This window comes from Lissotriton vulgaris, chromosome 1_1 (assembly GCF_964263255.1).
Source record: "Lissotriton vulgaris chromosome 1_1, aLisVul1.2, whole genome shotgun sequence".
Taxonomy (NCBI): domain Eukaryota; kingdom Metazoa; phylum Chordata; class Amphibia; order Caudata; family Salamandridae; genus Lissotriton; species Lissotriton vulgaris.
The window spans coordinates 767953265-767975219 of record NC_141685.1 but is presented as its reverse complement, the minus strand read 5'-3'; the positions used below and the strand labels follow the sequence as shown (position 1 = coordinate 767975219).

The 21955-nt window shown below is 47.2% G+C and overlaps 1 protein-coding gene across 3 annotated transcripts in view; it reads left to right on the top strand.

The window, feature by feature from the left end:
* Positions 1 to 21955, top strand: part of LOC147747798 (flavin-containing monooxygenase 3-like) — a 312200-nt gene that overhangs the window by 141057 nt on the left and 149188 nt on the right. For all 3 annotated transcript variants that reach the window (XM_086955953.1, XM_086955970.1, XM_086955961.1), the window contains exon 5: positions 19211 to 19353. In XM_086955953.1, coding sequence (XP_086812079.1) covers positions 19211 to 19353 — 143 coding nt within the window. The remainder of the gene's footprint in view (positions 1 to 19210; positions 19354 to 21955) is intronic.

Here is a 21955-nt window from a genome sequence, read left to right as displayed (position 1 = left end):
GTCTAAGAAATAAATAAAACTGGCTCCCAATTGTAAGAAAGACTGTCAAGGTTGAGACGTGTTGGTTGTTTCTCCACACGACTTATAAACTAAAATAAATAAAACCTTTCATCCGTTGAGGGCAGTCATTTCTCGATTTTCAAGAAATGTGATAGCATAACGTTTATTCCCCATCACTGGGAAAAACTCTGAATAGGTGCTATTAGGTGCTATTGATTGCACTCCATAAATTCCAAACCAAGGGGGTAATGGACTTTTTCGGGTGCTGGGGCACTCCTCGTTAGAGCACAAGTGCTGTATTTCTTTTTTATATTCTCCTCTTTCATTATCTCTCTCTCCACCCACTTTTTCTCGCCCTTCTCTTTATAACCTCTCTCTTGCACTTTCTTGCTTTCTCTTGCCTGTGTCTCTGTTAGGTATCTATTAGTCAACTGTGCTTTGTGTATCCTGCATGTTTCTCTTTTCTCTCTGGTGTCGTGTCTCTCTATTTTCTCTCCATTCTATCTCCTGTGCTCACATTCAGCTACTTTGCTTACCTTTCTCTTTATAACTTTGCTCTCACTAATTCTCTCTCTCTCTCTCTCTCTCTCTCTCTCTCTCTCTCTCTCTCTCTCTCTCTCTCTCTCTCTCTCTCTCTCCCAGTCAGCTCTTGCTCACTTTGCTTTTTACAGCTCTACAGATTAGGTCACCCTTGCTCTCTAGCTCTCTCTTCATAGTCTACTCTCGATTGGTCATTTCTCTTTCCCCGGTGGTTCATTCCCCTCTTTCGCTCTGTTCTGATTTTTCCTCACGTGTGAAGTGACAGTCATATTGGCAATATTTGTCTAGACTTTTCTACATTGCAACAATAAATCAATGCATTTTGCAACTGTGTTTCTTTCAGCAAACAGCAAAGCACATCTCATGGAGCACGAGGAACTGCGGTTCTTTATTTTGCCAGATTGCATTGGCATTGCAAAGGAGCTTGAGGGGCTCTCTCCAGTCCCTGGTTCCCTGGGATCCCCACACTGCAGGGCAGTGGGGCTCTGCGTTACACCCCTGATCACAGATCAGGGATGTGATTTGCTAAAAATCCCACAATATATGTGGTCAGGTGCAGCAGTCAAACTGGAACCTCTAGTGTCCTGCTGGACACATTCTAGGGTGTTTACCAGCCACTCCCAGAGGGCTGGCTTTTACTCCCACCCCACACCCATCCAACACAGCCGTCACGAGTGACCTGTGCCTGTTAATAAAAGGGCCCGGTGTAGCGTCCACTGGGTCGTCACAATCCAGCTGCCACTCTTGCCGGACATATCAATCTCGACAGTCATCATCAAGAGAATCCAGATCCCTCTCACCCATCTCACAAGACCGAAAAGAGTATATCTATTTTGTAGCTGACCCTGATCGGTTGAAGGAATATCCACGGTTAGACATCAGAGTTGGTTCTCATCCTACCAAGTTCGTGCTGGACAGTGGGGCATCGTTAAACTACCTACCAGTAGCGTAATATCAACGAATGAGGCCGCCTCCAAAACTGGTCAACGCCCACGTACAAGTGTATACGTGGATGTCAAAGAAACCACTAACGTGTCTTGGGAAGTGTGCAACCAATCTGTCTTACAAAGATCGCAAGATACAAGCCTACATACATGTCATTGAGGGGCCTGAGGCAGACTGCCTTCTAAGTTTGGCCACAGCTGAACGACTGAAACTGATTGACCTATTGTACAAAGTGGATGACAAACCAGACGTCATCCAAAAGTTCCCAAAGCTCTTCCAAGGCCTTGGAAAAATGAAGAACTGCCAAGTAAGACTGCATATCAATGAACAAATCACATCGGTGGCACAACACCACCGGAAGATCCCGTTTCACCTACAAGAAGCCGTCGAAAAGCTACAAGAGCTATTAGAGGCGGACATCATTGAAAGAACAGATGGACCAACACCATGGGTCTCCCCGGTTGTGGTAGTCAAAAAAGAAAGGAGAAGCCGGCCGAGTCCGTCTATGCATGGACATGAGAGCACCCAACACGGCAATAGAGAGAGAGAGAGAGACATCCAGGTCCACACATCAGTGACATGATCACGTCACTCAACAGAGAAAAATATTTTCAAAATTAGACCTCAACAAAGGATACCACCAACTAGAACTGCATGAGCGGTCAAGATATATCACGACTTTTTCGACGCATCTGGGGTTGTTCAGATACAAAAGACTACGTTTTGGGGTGTCCTCAGCAGCAGAAATATTCCAAGAAGTTATCATTAGAACAATTCATCATATCCCACCTTCGTCGCCAGATGTAGTTTCCGCTGTGGGAAGAATGCACACGGACACAGGGTGCAGGTTCACAGCTTCTTTATTCCACGTCCTTCCTACTCCTGGGCTAACGGCTAACTGCTGTCCCTAGCCCCCAGCTCCTCCCTTTCCGCCCGCCCACGTCCCAGCTCAGGCCTGTCCTAGTGCCTGCCATATGTGGACACCATTACACCCGGGTGCTTCAGCACGTACCCAGTTCAGGAACCATACTCACTGTGTCTGGGTCTATTATTTATATAGTATGTAGACTTAGGGTCGTCGAATTTTACAAAGGTGACGAGGATGTAGAAACTCCCGCGCAGTGCTGCCTGCGGCCCTCTGCAGTTAAATGGTAGGATAACTATCCACAAGTGTGAGGCGAGCTGCTGATTGGCCCGCAACCACTTAGCTAACAGTACCCCCGGGAGAGACACACTGACTTGTGCACTGGTTGCCATATAGCACCTGCCCGCAGGTGAGGGGTACACGACCCAAGACCACCTCCTGCAATAAAAGCCTCAGACTGTACCTGCATCACAATGCAGCTCTGCCCTTCACCCACCTGTAGAGCATTGTGTGGTACATGTGAAGAAGTGCTGCAGATCAGTGGGAGGCATCTCGCCACAGGACCCTGCTACCAGCTGTTGATTGCAGGACCGCAGTCGAACTTGCATTTACATGCCCCTCTTCACTTGCATCTCCAGCCCTCACAGGGCCTGCAACATAAGGGAAGACTAATAGCCCCTGCATTTGTCATCACCAATGTCCTGGCAAGGGGCGTGCCATCCACCATTTGCACTGGCTACTTGACGGCCCCCTCGCCCGCTAGTGAAAGAGATACAGCCTACACGATCAGCTAGGCTGTCGCGGCCCATGTTTCGAATGAAGCTCTACCTAGCAGTAGTTCGCTACACCTTTCCCACCACAGTAGTGAATGTAAATTAAGTTAAACCACCACAGAAGTGAATGTAAATGAAGTTAATCAATGTTGGAGATGCAAGACGCCCAGCTTGCCTAGGAGCCTGCAATGCCCATGTGGCCTTGCATTAAGTAGTAAAATACACAGAAATGAAGTGAGGCCCTGCTGCGCTATCACCCATGGCCCGCAGTGGCAAAATCAGCAAGGACAAGTGGTCTGGGTGGGAGGCTCTATGTTCACACCTCTGCCCAACACGAACTGGAACTGAAAATAGTGCAATGCTCAAACATGCCCTCAAACAGTAGCCACATTGCCCTCAGCACAAACTAGCCAGTTGCAGATAGTGCCACTGAACTACTCTTCGTCTCCCATGCTGTAGCAAGACCGTAGCTGACAGATATACATGAGACTTCCAGAGAGGGCGCTGCACGCCCCCTGGTGATCAACTGCTTCCATCGCATGCTGATAAGGAAAGCCACATATCAGTGCAACAATCGATAGTAAACTGACTGGTTTTCTCTCGGATGGGGAGGAGAGCATTGCAAGCCCCCTGGTGGCAAGGGGCCACCACCGTACATGAGAGTAGCAGGCATACAGGGAGCCAGCCGAGAGGACCCTCACAAAGACAATGGCAGTTACAGAGAGATCCTGTTTACCTGCCAGGTGCACATGAAAGTAAAGTAAGGCTGTCTGCCATCTACCTCACAACTGTACAGCACCACCAGATCTCCCCAGGGACAAAAGGCCCAGTGTGGCCCAAATGCAAGAAGAGAGCATCTACACACCTCATTTACAGTTGTGCCGACCCTCAGCGGGCCTGGGAATAAACAAGGAGAGTCCTCGCCAACACTGCCTCAAGACTGTATCGCACATCGGACCATTACAGGCATGAGGAGGGTTACATATCCCCAAGTGGCAAGCTGCCACAACTGCAAATTGAAGGAGACTCTCGCCTCCCACAGCGATTCTGATGTACATCCAAAATGCCTTATCCAGAAGAAAGGTATGAAAGAGGCTCCAAACGGGATCCATCAAAGTGAACCAACCTCCACTGCCATCCACTGAATGGCTGTCACACATGCGAGAAGATGCCCAGTCCTACAGACATGACCAGACCTGCAAGTGGTGAAATATGGGAGAAGATGCACAGTCCTACAGACAAGACAGAGCTGGCAGGAGGTCCCTGTAAGGAGAACCGAGACATGTGGCCTGATGCCACCTCGCACAAACTGAAGTTCAGAACAAGTGCAATGCATGGCAGGATGTCACACTGCAAACAGGAGTTATAGAAGAAAGAAGAGAGTGTGACTAATCCTGTCAGAGTGAAGAACAGGATGACTACAGATGAGCATGAGCACAAGATCACAGGGTGAAGAGACAGAGAACTCGTGGCACTATCCAAGAGTGGCCCTAAAGACACATGCCAGTTCCTGGGGTGCAATGACGTCATTGGAGATAGCCCAGCGGGAGTACCGAACGCAAGCTGCCTGAATGCACAAACCACGTATCTGCCCCACACTTTACAGTGCAACCGTCCAGCCACCTGTTACCGGCTGCTTGACGCAAATGGCACCCCTGCTAGTAACGACATATGCCAAAGAAGAAGAACTGCAACAACAATGTAACAAGTCTTTCCAGTAATCCGCTCTTCTGCAAGTCCATACCACCTGTTGTCCAGGTTGTCTAATGGCAACCACACCATCTTGCCATGTGAATCACCTGAACCAACAAAGGAACATCTCATCACCAGGGTGGAGCCTTACACCACAGAAGCATCAAGAGACCAACGAGGCTCTCCTGGCAATGTGGGAGACTAATTGTCCAAAGACTATCTGAAAGCCCACCCGCACCCAGGTTTTTTTGGTAAGCAGACTGACCATGATGCCATCTGCCTTGGGACTCTAGGGAATCTGTGCACGAGGAATGCTCTGGATCATGCTCCATTGACGGGTACTGGGTGGCAGTGGGACATCAAAGGAAGAAGTCCCAAACATCTGCGGTCGCCGTCACAGTCTTGACAAGATGTGTCCTTCAAAGAGTCAGGATGCCCCAAGAGTAAGCTCTACAGTGGACTCCACCAGCGCTCCTGATGCACCTAGTTTGAAGTGTTGACACTCACATCACCACAAGAGCACGCAGGAACATTCAAAAGTGTGTGAGTGGACATTGACCCAACTGATATGCTGTCAAAGAATCTGGACTCATCTACACAGTGTTCGTGCCGAGTGTCAGCTGACTAAAGCTTGGAAGCGTGCAGAGATGCCAGGGTGCTCCCAGCTGCACCTGCCCACTGCTGTCCTGAAGACTGCCTCTCAAGGCCGAGAGACTAAGTGGTGTCTTGTGTTTTGTTTTATTCCCCTCAGATTGGACTCGTTTTTGTTTCAATAAAGTTTGGGAGGAATGTATTGTCCTGCTGGAAACATTCTAGTGTTTTTACCTGCCACTCTTAGAAGGCTAGCTTTTACTCCCACCCCACACCCATTCAACACAGGCTTCCCAAGTGACGTGTGCCTGTTAATAAAAGGGCCAGGGCGCTCGAGCTTACAGTAACCATACCCACTGTGTCTGTGTCCATTATTTATATAGAATGTGGGCCTAGAGCCCACAACTTTACAGAACCCAGGTATCCTGGTTTCAATCTGGGTTCTAAAGTCAGCAACTGAGTCAGAGAGAACATGTCCTCCCATGGACTGGTGTTCCACCTGCTTCCTCTTTCCCTTTCTAACTGTCTCTCCCTGTCCTTATCTCTGTCCATTTCACTTTCTTCCACATCTCCCTTCCCCTATCTGTCCTTGCAATTCCCAAATCAATTTTCTATTTCTTGTACTTTCTCCCCATCTCACAGTCTTTCCCTTTTCTATCTCTTTTTCTTTCTTCCTCCTCCCATACTTTGTCTTTCTCTCACTCTTTCTTTCTTCTCTTTATATATTTACCTCTCTACTTCCTCTCTTGCTTGCTTTCGTTCTAATATTTTCTCTCTCCCAGCCTCTTTCTAATCTTCTATTTCTATCTATCTTGCCAGCGTTGTATTTGTAGTATCGGGTTCCCAAGGCCTACATGCTCCGAAGATAACCCACTTACATCGAAAGAACTGTTGGCACGGAAACTGAAAAATTCAAAGAACAAGTTTATTAAGACCCCATGGGGTGGTGGTACATTCCTACAGCACCCTTCGGTAATGCAAGAAGTATCACACCGAACATCGGTGTGACTCGCTCTTTTATACAATTTGCAGGTAATAAAACAATAGGCGGTACAAAGTTACAAAGCGTTATGTACATATATGGTCATCTTTTGGAACACAGCCAGCTCATTGGAGGGGTTACAACCCCGCTGGTCAGTTTGGCGGCACATTCCTGAGGGGTGACTGGTCAGTGGGGACTGCGCATGTACGGGCTTGACCAGTACTAAAAATAGCCTGTTGCTGGGCAAACTCGAGTGGTCAATGGCACGGACAACGGACTAAAGGCCATTCTGGCCACGAGGCCGCTTATGATCTAAGATGGCCGCCGTAACACACAAAATGGCGTTTCCGAGTATAGTCAAGTTAAGTGGGAAAACGTGTAGCACAGCTAAGCGCTAACTCGGCCATCGCCAAATTACGACAGACGACCCTTTTAGCGTTTAGCTGAAGCTACCTCATAGTGAACATAATCAGGGTGTTCATCTTCAATATCGATTAGCATTATTTGGGTTACTTCTTTATGAAGCATCATTTTATCATGGGCAAGAGCTCGTCTTGATGGTATGCAAGCCGATAAGCACATAGAACATAAAGCAGGGCCACATTGAATACATAAGCATACACCAAACAGTATCCCCACAATGATGTATAAAATCGTTAGCAATTTCCAACCCCAAGTGGTAAGCATTGACCAGAACCACCCTGAAAGAGTCCAAGTTCCATTATCCGGGTGTATTTCAGCAGCTATCTTATGCAATTTCGAAATGGCATCATAAACAGATGGTGAATTGTCAGGTACATATACACAACAGCTGCTTCCGATTATTCTACATGCCCCCCCACGGTCAGCTAGAACTACATCTAGACCCATTCGGTTCTGGAGCGTAACAATCCTAGAAATCTGAAGTTCTTCAGTAATATTCCCTAATGCGATGGCAGTATCATTTGCTACAGCCTCAACTACACGTGTCAGTCGTCGTATCTTTTGACTATTTAAAGCAGCCCCAACAAAGGAAAACAGTCCCAAATTGAAGTCCACATACTGTTGCAAAGCAGTGTCCGTCTGGTCGATGTCGTCCAGAACAACAGCACGTTTAGCACGATTCAGCACGAAATCATGATACAGAATATAGTCATTATGATACATTGGTGGGGCAATAAATACAGGGGGTAGTACAAAAGATACATAGCAAGTGCCTAACCATCCCAACGGGAGCTGATGATAACCCTTCGTTCCACAAATAAAATACGTATTTCGAGATGCTACAAACGATATGCCATTCGGGCTGTCAAACGTGAGTGTAGTATTGCACTCGCTTTTCCCAACCGATATTGTACCTTTATTGCGTATACACAAATCAGCTTTAGTGGCAATAACATTAATAACATGTGAGCTAGAGACATTAATGTTACGTTGATTGCTGTAAACACGTGGGGCAGACACATTATCGGGGCGGTACTGCTCCCATTCAAATCGAGTACCCTCAGCTCGTGGATACCCATCCCGGTCATGGTAACATACTTTATTCAAACGGAAAAGCACCCCCCCTTTTGTTGGCCATCTCAAAGTGAAGAGGAGAGTATACCAGGCATTACAGGATCCATTATGTGAGAACGGGAGTTGAATGAGTGGAGTGCCCCCTTTCTTCTGGTGCCCGGGCAACATCCCACACACCCAGCAATTAGACGTGTTTGTCATGTTATGCGTATGATGCAGGATTTGAATAAAACTATTGTTCAAATAAGTCTGTCGGTGCCGTTCTTCATGGTAAGGCAAAGTGAAATGAAAATGTTCAGATGGAGCCGGGGTAGTCGGCAGCAAATGTTCACGTGCAGGCACCACAAGTTCAACTACCCAAGCTATCACTGCTATTACCACAATCGTTAAGACAAAGAGGATGGCACCAAGTATTCTTTTGTCCTGTGATGCAGAAGATGCCATAGTTCAATTATTTTCCAAAGTCTTAAATAGTTCAGAGAGTTCACAAATTCTCAAATGTACATATGTGTGTATTACACCTAAAAAAGAAAAATACGGTGCTGAGCTCCGAGGTAGCTGTTGTTTTCTTCTCCGGGGTCAAGACGGGTGTCGCTACTCTTGGCAGAACTGATCCCCCCCCCTTGAGATTCCCGGCTTCCGTTTCACAAACCCCAGAGCGGTAACCAACCAGTCTCTAAAACCCAAAAAATCTTCTTATCGTGGCCGCAGATTATAGCGCTCTCGTCCAGAAGCAGTGTGGTCTGGGAAGGCTCCCTCAACCTCGGCCGATGTCACAGCTGGGCTCTTTTCTTTCTCCAAAATCTCTTGGAAGTCGGTCAACACAGCAGGATTCACCATATCAGGAGAGACACGACGGCAGTGTGTTGAATGTATCCACCGCTTCCTATTGGTCACTCGTACAGCTGTTCGAGTCGCCAGGAGGACCTGCTCGGGGCCTTTCCACCTCGGTTCCAAGCTGTTCACCCTCTCAAACGATTTAATCATGACGTGATCACCAGGGCGAAGATCATGGCCTTCTCCAGTAGAGTTGTCAGGGAGCGCTTCTCGAACCTGTTGGTGAATAGAAAGTAAATCATTTGTTAATCGTGCCAAATAATCGTTCATCATTATACAAGGCACATCATGTATCAATCGCGGCTTAGGCACCCCCCAAATATTCATAGGCCTTCCAAACACCACTTCATATGGTGTGAGGCCTGTTCGAGAGTGGGGGACCGATCTGAGAGAAAGCAATGCTAGCGGTAAGGCATCCGGCCATTTCAATGACGTGGACGCCACAAACTTAGCCAGTTTTAGTTTCAACGTGGCATTATACCGCTCGACAAGACCTGCTGACTGAGGCTGGAACACAGCATGAAACTTCTGCTGAATCCCCAAGCCTTTCAACACATACTCCACAATTTTCCCGACAAAATGAGGCCCATTATCGCTCCACAAAAATTTGCAAACTCCAAATCGAGGGAAATACTCCTTGAGCAAAACCTTAGCTGTTGTCAAAGCTGTATTATCTTTCGTGGGGAAGGCCTCAACCCATTTGCTAAAAGCACACACCACCACTAAGACATACTTAAGGTTATTGCAGCGCTCAAGCTGGATGTAATCCATTTGAAGTACCTCGAATGGTGCAGAAGGTGGAACAAACCCTCCTTTCGGAGTATGGGTCCCCTTTGCAGGATTGTGCTGCAAACATATCAGGCAGGTCTGCACTACTCTCTTGGCAGTATTAGCAATCTCGGGATGCTCCCAAACTCGTGTTAACAGTCGAGTAATTGCAAGAGCCCCCACATGCGCCAACCCATGTGTCATCTGGACCATCGCTTGCAAGTAAGCTGCAGGCAATTTCCATTTCTCCATGTCCTTGCTTCTCCAACACCCTTCATCATCTAGCACCCCATCTGCTGCCCATGCCGCAAGTTCTGATTCAGTAGCTGATTTCTGAATATCCAATATCTCCGCTCTAGCATCATTCCATCGCTCAGCTTGGGATTTTGTCACGTACATGGGGGAGTCAGTTCGGGACATAGCCGTTTGTCTCGCTATACTGCCCGCAAAGGCATTTCCCTGACCCACTTCATCGGTGATCTTTTTATGGGCGCTACATTTTATTATCGCTACTTTCTTTGGACAAAGCAAAGCATTTAGGAGATCACGCACCAATTCTCCGTGCATAATGTGTACTCCATGAGAAGTCAAAAACCCACGCTCTCTCCAGAGTAGGCCGAAGTCATGTGCTACTCCGAAGGCGTACCGGCTGTCTGTGTATATGTCCACACATAGGCCAGCACTCAGTTCGCAGGCTCTTGTCAAAGCTATCAGCTCTGCTGCTTGAGCCGATTTCTGTGGTATTCTAGCTGTTTCCACCACTGTCTTAAGTGTCGTGATCGCATAGGCTGCGGAAGTCGTGCCATCTGGCAGCCTTAAACACGACCCATCAACCCACAGTTCCCCATCCACATCTGGAAGTGGCATATCCTGTAAGTGAACACGACCCTTTGTCTGTTCCTCGGTCAGGAAAACACAGTCATTATATTTTTCTTCCTGACCCTCCTCGACCGGATAGGGCAATAAAGTGGCAGGGTTCAGGGTAGCACATCTTTTCAGTGTGATATGTGGCGCCAACAGTGTAAGCTCATATCCTGCTAACCGTGCACTCGTGAGATATTGGGTCTTTGTTTGATTCAACAGGGCATCTACTGCGTGGGGAACTAACACCAACAATTTGTGCGATAACACTATTCCCTCACTCTGCCGTATCGCTACTGCTGTTGCTGCAACTGCTCGAAAACACCCAGGTAACCCTCGTGCTACAGGATCAAGGATGGCAGAAAAATACGCACATGGCCTCTGCTTGTCCCCGTGTGTCTGCACTAACACTGATAACGCGCACCCATCTTTCTCGTGTACGTACAATGTGAAAATCTTCGTGTAATCTGGTGTACCTAGTACGGGGCAGAGCAAAGGGCCTGTCTCAATTGTTCAAAAGCATTTTGACATTCATCTGTCCATTCAAGAGGCATTGGCGTAGCTTTGGACAGTAACGCTAGCAAGGGTTTTATAATGTGCGAAAACCCCATGATCCACTGCCTACAAAAGGACGTTAACCCTATGAAGGCGCGTACATCTCTCTGTGTGCGGGGGACTGGTGTATCTAAAATCGCCTGAATTCGATCTGATGTTAATGCACGCCCCTCCTTAGACAAAAGATGACCGAGGTAGGTCACCTTGGGTCTACTGTATTGTAGCTTTTTCTTAGAAACCTTGTGATTATTCTGTGCCAGAAAAGAAAGCAGCACAATCGTACTCTCCTCACATTGTGCATAAGAATCTGCAGCAAGCAGAAGGTCATCCACATATTGGATAAGGACAACCCCCGATTGTAACTCAAAGGAATCAAGTTGTCTTTTCAAAGCCTGGCTGTAGATACTCGGGCTCTCAGTGTAACCTTGAGGAACACGACAAAATCTATAAGATTTATTATTTAACGTGAAGCCAAACAGATATCTGCTATCGGGATGGACAGGGATGGAAAAGAAAGCATTTTTCAAGTCAATTACACTAAAGGTCGTTGCCGTTGGTGGTACCAACGTGAGCAAGGTCGTAATATCGGACACCACCGGGTATTGGGGAATGACAATTTTGTTAATTTCCCTCAAGTCAATAATAAACCGATAGACTTTGTCATCAGTATCTCTCTTAAGGATCGGAAGAATGGGGCTGTTACAGACATTATAAGGAACTTCTTCCACCACTCCTGCAGTTATCAAATCCTGAACAATATGAGTCAGGGCAATTTCACCTTCCCTCGAAATCTTATACTGTGGCACCCGTGGCAGAGAGGCCCCCTCCTTAACAGTAATATGAATAGGTGGAATACGCATCTCCCCCACATCCGTGTCTGAGGTCGCCCATAACGTGTGCGGGAGAGAGGCCAAAGCTGGAACGTCTAGTATAGTATAAAGCCTATTTGGGTCAGGGTAATTGTCATTCAGGATGACCCGCACTCCCTCAGGAGCGCACCGTATCGTTGCTCGAAAATATTTAAGCAAATCAATGCCCAGGATATTATCTGGTGTATAGGGCAATAGCAAAAATTTACCAAAACTAAAAAATTTGTCAAGACAGAGTGCAAGGGGTTTTGACAATGGGCTAGGGGAGGGTGTGCCATCGAACCCTACACATGTTATCATTTCGCCAGACAGGGGAGCCCTCGGAACCAATTTCTTTGACAAAGCGCTACGAGTAGCTCCGGTGTCGACTAGGAATTGATCAGTAGAACCCAAAATGCCCGCTGTTACATATGGACCCTCCTGATCTACCGGCACTTCAATTGGTTCCGCACCCCATCCTACGCAGTCCTATGCATGCACATAATCCTGGTGCTCCACATTCTCACCCCCCAATATCTGATATTGGTTTCGTCTATCAAAAGTATTTCGTTCGTCCTGGCCACGGCCCCTCTCCTCAGCCCTTCCACGATCACCTCCACCACCTCTCGCCCCCGTATAACCGCCCCGCGACCTACCGCCTCCTCGCCCACGCTGGCTACGTTGTTCACGAAGTACCGGACAATCCTCAGCCCAATACCCAAACTCTTTACAATAAGCGCATTGATCCTCCGCTATATCCGTAAGACCATATGACGTATTTCCTCCACCTCGTCTACCTCTTTCATTCCCTCTACCCTGTGTTCCACGAACCTGTGCCAACATCACCTTCGTTTTCAATTCTTTCGCTTTTTTTATCAACACTTTCTTTAGCCTCCAACTCCTGCCGCTCATAATACTGAGCCATAGTCAACAAAGACGCAGGGGTCGCCGTGGCCCAGGAACTTTCACTCGATTTCAATCGCTTTGCAATCTCCGGCAGGAGATTGGCCACATACTTATCTACAAACAAATGCCGACCTGTATCGTCAGTTAAAGATTGACCACTGTAATCATGAAACGCCTCTTCGAAGCGTGTAAAGAAATCTGAAACCGTTTCATCTGGCTTTTGTTTGCACGAGGCTAACATAGTCCAATCGATCTTTTTAGAAGGTACAAGCGTTTTTAATTTAATTAAAATAGCCGCCGGGAGGTCTAAAATCAACTGGCAAGGCTTACATGCCGGTTCCCTATCTAAATCAGCTGCATTTATTTCTTTCCATGTTCCCCCAAGTATTGTTTCATCATTATTTTTACGAATTTGTCTCCACATATCAGGCGGAAGTATTAACCCAAAAAACAGGTCTATGTCAACAAGAGTCATCACACAAGACGAAATAGCACCTTCCACCCCTTCATAGAACGCTGCCGGATTTTTACGAAGGTCAGGTAAAGAATTTTTCAACGCCATAACATCCGCTCTATTCCAAGGCGTATACACCCAGTTATATATAAAATACCCCTTCACATCCTTTGACATTTTATCATCATCTGTACCTTCCCCTTTTGGTGGAACATACAAAGGTGCGGCTTCACGCATAGGCATAACATGCATCGCAGAACTCTTAGCTGAACCCCGGAGAGAACACTCCTTAGATTGCCCATTAGACTCCGGCCCGGACTCCTTATTCTTTTTCCGCTCCTCCCGCAATCTGGCAGTCTCATCTCGCAGCTGGATCAGTTGCTTGTAAAAGGCATCGACATCTGCAAAATCAAATAAACCTTTATCCAGATTCTCACGATGAACTGACACAGCCTTAGGTTCTAGCGTATCTGAAAATTGACGATATGCGGTAACAGCTTCATTAGCCAAAGTAGCCAAAAAATACAGTAATTCTTGTTCTGTCCAATTACCCCTTTCAATAACAAGTTCAGACTGAGAAACAAAATTCGTATTCACTCTACGAGCCCAACTACGTAAATGTGCGGATCTCTCCGCAGAAAACCTGACACCAGATACACCCTTCTTTCCCGGCTTATCCTGTCCGTCCTCGTCTGAGTCTGCAGTTGGAGCCGTGGGCGAAACGTACGGAGGCGGTGATCGATCTAGCAATGAAAAATCATCAATTTCATTATTAAGGACAGGATAAAGCGGTCGACGAATAGGGAATTGACCAGTCGTCTGCAATTTGCGCTCCCGTTCCTCCCTCTCTTTCTGTTCCTGAGCCTCCTTTTCCTCAAGCTGTAAAGCCTTATCTCAAGCAGCCTTACGCTGCTCTTTGTCCGCCAAGGCAACTTCACGTTTCATTCGCTCACGCACCGCTTTCTCCCACATTCGTACACAATCAAACATGTTTTGTCTAGACCTTCGTTGAAACAAACATTGCTCCACAAACTGTACTTTACGCAAATCGAACGACCCATGTAGAGGCCATTGCAATTCAGGATCCGATTTAGTGTACTTATTCCATAATTTACTGTACATTATAGGTGGAAGGCCAAATTTGATATACATGTCCCTATTTGGTGTTCCTTCTGGGGGAGCCGGCTGTGCTTCCGCTAACCTAATTGTGGTACCATTTCCAAGACAGCACATCCCTCGGAGTGTGCTTAAAACAGGCATGTTCAAAAAGTATCACGAAAGCGCGACACCGTATAAAATGGCACTTACAGTACTTCACACAAACGTGCCGCTCAAAGGAAAAAACAAAATTAGAGAAACATCTCTACATGCCTGCCTATGTGAAGTGCACTACACATATATATATTCAAAGTTCACAAATTCACAAATGTTAGCTAACTCAAATCAAAGTCATAGGTCATAGAACTTCGGTAAGCGTCCGAGGACTACCTTACCGATCACAAATCATAGAACTTCAGTAAGCGTCCGCAGACTACCTTACCGATCACAAATCTTACCCAAAGTATCAAAGGTCCAGATTCCAACTGCCAAGGTCTTTTAATCGAATCAGCCAAACGGCACTTTATCCAGCAACACAGACGATCGAAAACTCAGTCGGAGAAGGTCAGATCGGAAGGAAAGGAAGAAACACCGTGGGTGCCAAGACTCGGGTCACTCAGTGGCAGTGCGCGTCCATAGCGAGTGTCCAAACCTTCGTCACGACCTCTCCTTCGGGCATCCGAGTCGCCGATGAGTCCCTTCGTGGTCGCCAATTTGTAGTATCGGGTTCCCAAGGCCTACATGCTCCGAAGATAACCCACTTACATCGAAAGAACTGTTGGCACCGAAACTGAAAAATTCAAAGAACAAGTGTATTAAGACCCCATGGGGTGGTGGTACATTCCTACAGCACCCTTCGGTAATGCAAGAAGTATCACACCGAACATCGGTGTGACTCGCTCTTTTATACAATTTGCAGGTAATAAAACAATAGGTGGTACAAAGTTACAAAGCGTTATGTCCATATATGGTCATCTTTTGGAACACAGCCAGCTCATTGGAGGGGTTACAACCCCGCTGGTCAGTTTGGCGGCACATTCCTGAGGGTGACTGGTCAGTGGGGACTGCGCATGTACGGGCTTGACCAGTACTAAAAATAGCCTGTTGCTGGGCAAACTCGAGTGGTCAATGGCACGGACAACGGACTAAAGGCCATTCTGGCCACGAGGCCGCTTATGATCTAAGATGGCCGCCGTAACACACAAAATGGCGTTTCCGAGTATAGTCAAGTTAAGCGGGAAAACGTGTAGCACAGCTAAGCGCTAACTCGGCCATCGACAAATTACGACATAGTGTGCCTCCCACGACCCCTCTCTTCTCCATCTCTCTGCATTACCCTCTTGCTTCGACCTTCAGTGTCCCTTTTCCTAACTCCACTTTATTTGTTCCCCAGCTTAAAGGTACAATGTCCAGTTGCTTACAATCTATACACACTCCTAATGTACGTGCACATCCTAGCGGTAAAGGTAACCGAATTTCATCATTCCAGGATCATCTTGTGGGCTTTGTGAAATCTGAGCTCAACTTTTATCCACAAATATGGCTTTTACGCAATGAAGGTGAACGCCCTCGAGGCTCGGACCATAAGAGAGAATTATTTTTTAACTTGCCAAGTGGGAGCAAACACAGGTGAAATTACTGGCAACCTTTGAACACTAATGCATAGCTGAAATGCCTACCTACTTATATACCAAGCGTGGCTTTTTTTGAGTAAGAACAACATAAAAGGTATGGGTAACTGATTGAATTAATCTCAGCCACTGGTATTTGCACAGGCCAGTTTTCAGTCCAAAAAGCTTTTGTCCACTATTCAACTCTAGAGGAGCCCAGCCAAATGCAAATCAGATTGGGAAACTGAATTTCATTGGCAGATGAGTACTCCACCACAAACGCGACAGATATCCTGTCCATCTGATCACAAGTGCTTTATATTCTAATGCACTTGTAGGATGTGGACGGAATATTAGTCACATTTGTGATGGAATATTCATCACAAGCGTGCCAGGGATCCCATCCACTGTATTACAAGTGCATTATATTCATGTCATGAGAAGTGGCAAAACACAGTCCCCCACAGCCCCTGCGGAACATGGGGCCCCCACGCTCCAGGGGGCCCCCTCGGCACAGTACTCTGGCCGGAGAGCCCCCGATTGAGTCCGTAGGGGGCCCCTACACGTACCTTGCAGATGGGCACCCTCACCTTTCCTGAGGGCGCATTTGTTCCTCATCAGAGGTGATGTGACATAGTAGCCCAGGCTAGACTACTCCTTGTGGGGTGAAATGAAATGAAATGAATGAAATGAAATGAAATGAAAATGTATTTATAGAGCGCATGGCTGCCCTAGAGCGCCCCAGCGCTAAAATGAAACACAAACCACAGCCGTGTGCACCGGGAAAATTAGGTGTCAAAAGGGAAGAGGTGGGTTTTCAAGGCCTTGCGGAATTTCCCAAGGCTGGGCTCCTTGCGGAGCTCGACAGGAAGGGCATTCCACAACTGCCCAGCGTTTATAGAGAACCGCCGGCCGCCGGACCTTGCTTTCTTCGCTCTGGGAATTGCCACCAGATTACCGTGATTAGAGCGAAGGGAGCATGGCGGCTTGTAAGGGCGGATCAGGTCCTTCAAGATGGGAGGGCCCGAGCCCTGAAGTGATCTGAACACTATGCACAGGGATTTAAACTTCACTTCACTCTTGCCCGAATCGGCAAACAGTGAAGGGCCTTAAGGGCGGGTTTGGCCAAAGCTCTTTTTGGAGTTCCAGTGAGCAACCTAGCGGCCGCATTCTGAAGCGTGTTGAGGGTCGATTCTGGTGCAGCAAGAAATAAGGCGTTACTATAATCGAGTCTGGAAAGGATCAGGCCCTGCACCAGGAGCTTCCTTGAATTGGGTGGAAGAAGCGGAAGAATTTTCCGCACTGACCGGAGCAAGCCATAACAAGTCCCTGCAACTCTCTTGGCCTGTGTTCCCATTGACAAATCCGGTTCCAGCCAGACCCCCAAACTTTTTATAACATCCTTTGGGTCAGGGGGGGCACCCAGGCAGGGGGGCCACATAGGTTTTGGGAGCAAGGTGTACATGTTGCCAAGGAGCATCAGCTCCGTCTTGGTGCCATTAAGTTTGAGACGAGAGTCTGACATCCAAGACATGATGCCAGAGAGACAGGAGGCAAACTTTTCCCCATGGCTTTCTAGGAGCGACAGCGAGACGATCAGTTAGGTGTCGTCTGCATAGGTCACTATTTTCACCCCGAAGGGTGAAACCACCTCCTCCAGTGGGGCCATGTAAACATTAAAAAGCGTAGGGCTCAGTGAAGAGCCCTGCGGAACTCCACACTGAAGGGGGATAGGCAAAGATCTAATATTGCCTTCACAGACCTGGTATTCCCGCCCACTCAAGAAGGATGTAAACCATTTGAGTGCTACGTCCCTCACTCCTATCTTGGCCAGACGGTGGATCAGGATCCCATGATCCACCGTGTCAAATGCAGCGCTTAGATCCAGGAGGACCACAGCAGCGGATCCCCCTGAATCCAAGATGCATCTGGCTTCCTCCACCATGGCAATCAGGGCTGAGTCAGTTCCCTGACCCGCCCGGAAACCCGTTTGCGTCCGACGCAAAAGGTCATTTGATTCCAGGTAGACTGATAGTTGCTGGTTAGCATGTTTCTCAGCAATCTTACTGAGACCTGGCAGAAGTGAGATTGGACGATAGTTTGACAAATCTGCGGGGTCAAGGCCCGGCTTCTTTAATAGTGCCTTGACCATTGCCTTCTTCCAACTAGGTGGTATTATACCCTGATTGAGAGATGAATTAAGCAGGTCCGTTGCGGGACTGGTGATGGTGTTGGTGAACCGCTTGAGAACGTGAATTGGCATGGGGGCGGTAGGCGAGCAACTCTTGAGGGCCGCTAATTAGGCACAGAAAATTTCCCTCGAGATAGGTGTAAAGCTGTTGAACACAGTCCTATCAGGCGTAGCGTCAGGTGCAGCTGTGTCCCAATTGTGGGTACTCTGGGGCAGACTAGCCAGGATGTTACTGATCTTGGTGTCAAAGTAGTGGGCTAGTTGGTTGCATTTATCTTTGCACCCACCTGGTGGCGCCGATCGGGTAGGGACTTTAAGCAGCTCCTTGATGATCTTGTACGTCTCTCTAGAGGAGTTGGAGGAAGTTTTGATTCTTTCCTCAAGGAAGGTGGCTTTAGTCAGATTGCGGGCCGCTTTATAGGCTCTCATGGCTTCCCGGTAGTCTGATTTGGAATTTACCGCCCAGTTCTTCCGACATTCACGCTCCAGCTTTTTGCATTTTTATCTCAAAGTCCTTAATTCAGGAGTATACCATGAGGACTTGCGGCCGCCGTTTTTCTTCTTCACCATTTTCATGGGGAGAACGGCATCAAGCGCGCCGCATAGCAAATCATGGAAGTTGGCATCGGCCTCCAGGGGATCACTCTTAGGAGGGGGGTCGAAAGTTCAAGTACCGAGGCAAGGTCATTCGTTGACAGTGGGACCATAGCCTTGAGGGGGTAAGGCCAAGATTGATTTGCATATGGTTGGTCACTTTCTGTAATAGTGCAGACTAGCTAAAACCATTGGATTCGAATATCATCCATTCAAATTCTCAGTAATTGGGATTATTTTAACAGTATGCACCCATCACTTTTTGCTGCTGCCAAAGAAGGAGCAGAGCTGACTCGTCTCAATGAATTTCTGACATGCACTTGTTCAGCATCTTCACTATGAGGACATTGAAGGGTGGTTTGCGAGACAGTCCATGTTTGTAAGCACTCTTAGAAAGAGATCCGAAGACCTTGACCTTCAATATGCTCCAGAACCACTAGAGACTAACAGAGCATTAGACTCTGGAAGCATACACAGTTGAATTCACTCCAGAGCCCATATCTACGACACTAGGGACTGAGCCTCAAAATACCAGGGGGGCCATGAATGAGTCATTCCAATCACAATGAACCCAGAATTCAATGTGTTTCTCTCTTTCCAAAGGTATTGAAAAGTTTAAAGGGAAGCACTTCCACAACCGGAACTACAAGGGCCCAGACGGATTCCAGGGCAAGAGGGTGCTCGTGGTTGGACTGGGGAACACTGGTGCAGATATTGCAACGGAGCTGAGTAATACTGCAGAGCAGGTGAGGACATGAAAAAACCTGAGGCTTCCATTGTGTTGTGTTTTTGCCTTATAATAAAAACCTTAGGGCCATATGCATGAGCACATTTTCCCATAGACACTAAATTGGAAAAACCCCTTTAAATCATCTGGCCCTTAGTATAGAGATCACACTATTGGACATGTTGCAGAACTGTGCTATGCTTAGTCCCAAGACTGACAGCTTTTTATCATTTTCATATTTTACAGAGTAACAATCTCATATCTTTAATTTGCTATTTGCTGCCGGTACTGAATACTATTACAGTCCTTGCAATTGAATTTTCATGTAAAAATAAACAAGAGTGTGCAATAGGTCTACAGAAGAGAGGTTCAGCCAGAGAATTAGCTTTGAAGGAAACTTGAAGACTTCAGTGATAAGTTATATGGAAGCCACCTCATTGTTTTGTGAGTCAGTATACTTCTTGTGGACTAACTGGTTGCCCATTTATCCCTACCACAAAATATGGAATTTGTTATTTTCTCCAGCTAAGTCGTTTCTCTGTCGTGTTAAATAGGCAATGGTAACTCCAGGCAGCTTGCACAAAATCACCACAGATCCTTCCCCCCATTATGATGTCAGTGGAAAGTGGTACTGGCTAGGGAAAGTGCTAAGGGAGGGCACTCCCCCACCCAGGCCACCAAAGCCTAACCTCGCCAAAGGGCATAGTAAAACTCCTGGGGAAGCAAAAAGGCTGAAAGGAGGATTCCTGCATAGCAAATATTGCTTCTGGATAACTTTTCTCAACAACATTTTTTAAATGTTTATTACTCATTGACTAAGGTAACAACAGGTTTAGTGAAGGGTTGGGGGGTGGGGAGAGAGGTTTCGGTTAACTTATGGATCAGAGGCAATTTACATTGAAAAGGCATTTTTTGAATTGACTTTGACTTTTTACGCCATGGATGGATTTGCATGAAATTTGGCAGTTTACTAGCTTAGTCAGCTAAGCTTCAGCATGTCGAGTTTGTGAAGATCCAGTTATCGGTCAAACAGTTAAGGGGGTTGAACAATGAAGTGTTTTCCCATTTTACCTCTCATTTACAGCTCATATTATAGAATGGATTTGCAATGAACTTGGCATGTAAGCAGAATTTTACTCAGAAAGCATGCGTTTGTTGTTTTGGTGTAAATCTGCTCAGTTGCTTTGTGAGATACTAGTGCTTAAAAAGATGCTGAGAGGTATAGAAGGGTATTTTCATGATTAAAAAAATATGAATAATAATTAGGTGAGGGAGCCTTGCCTCCCATCGCCCATTATGGATCCGCAGTTCTGCAGTTCGTACTGTGGATCCGAGGCTTCTGATTGACATCCGCAAGAGAAAAATGTATCATGTGGTAGCCTCAACTGGATTTAGGGCAAGGTCCTGTGCCCTGAAGTTTAGAGAAAAATGAAATATAAGGTTACAGTGCAGGCACATCCTGACCCCCAGGCCACAGTGGTGAGAACCTTAAATGGAGTCCTTTAGGTTGGATTTTTAAAGCAAAATGAAAAACGTCTCTGGATCCATGATTCAGATTTCTGACTTGCAAATCCCTTAAACCTAAAATGGTGGCCGGGGACCACATTTCCTATCTCAAACCAGGGTCCCTGGCTGCCATTTTAAATGTCAAGAATTCAAGAGTCAGAAATATGAGTTGCAATCGCAGTGTAAGCTTTGGGGTTTGTGAGTCCCTGTACTGGGGTTAAGAACCCACATAGAGTGGGGCGCAGGACCTGGCCCTTGTCTCAAACCCCACTGCGCATGGCCAAAGGAGTAGCACAGCAGATGTTCTGCAACAGCGGGGACAGGGCTTGGCGGCCAGCATGGGATGTTAATTAAGTACAAAAATATCACCCCATTGACATTTTAGGTTTAAAGTATTTTATTAAGGCATAAAAAAAACACGGGGAGGGGAGCAGGAGGTCAGGCAAGCATACAATACAAGAGGCAAAACGTTGCAGCGAGTCAGAAGAAGAAGAGGGAGGCAGGGTGCCCCAGAGGGTAACAAGGCAAACAACATAAGGCAGTAAGTCACTGTAAACAACCCCCCGTAGGCCCCCACTCCCTAGGCAAGGCCAAGCCAGAATAGCGCTCTGCGACACAGCAAAGGAGAAGCATACCATACTACCAGCCCCTCGACCCCAGAAAAGGAGAAGAAAGAAAAGCAAGGAGAAAAGAAAAGAAAACAACACCCCAACATCCCCGTCCAAAAAGCAGCATTAGAAGCATATAACCCCACTTCCCGCCCCCAGCCCCCGGTCCCCAATCCGCTCAATCACTCCGCCGCTGGCGCCGGCGGTGTCAGCCTAAGGAGGCGCAAGTACCGTGGGCACGTTAGCTCGCGAAATTCCGTGGACAGCAGTGCCAAAAAGGGATGCCAGAGCTCCTCAAACTGGTCAACATTCCCAGCCACCGTTAGCGATATCTTCTCCATACCCAGTACCTGCCAGAGCCTATGCAACCAACCAGTGATAGAGGGGGCAGTGGGGGTGCGCCAAAGGACAAGTATGTTCTGAACGGCTGAGCCTAGCGCAATCGCAATCTGCCTGCCCCTGCGGGATTTCAGCGGATACATCAAGTCATTGGGGAGGCCAAGCAAG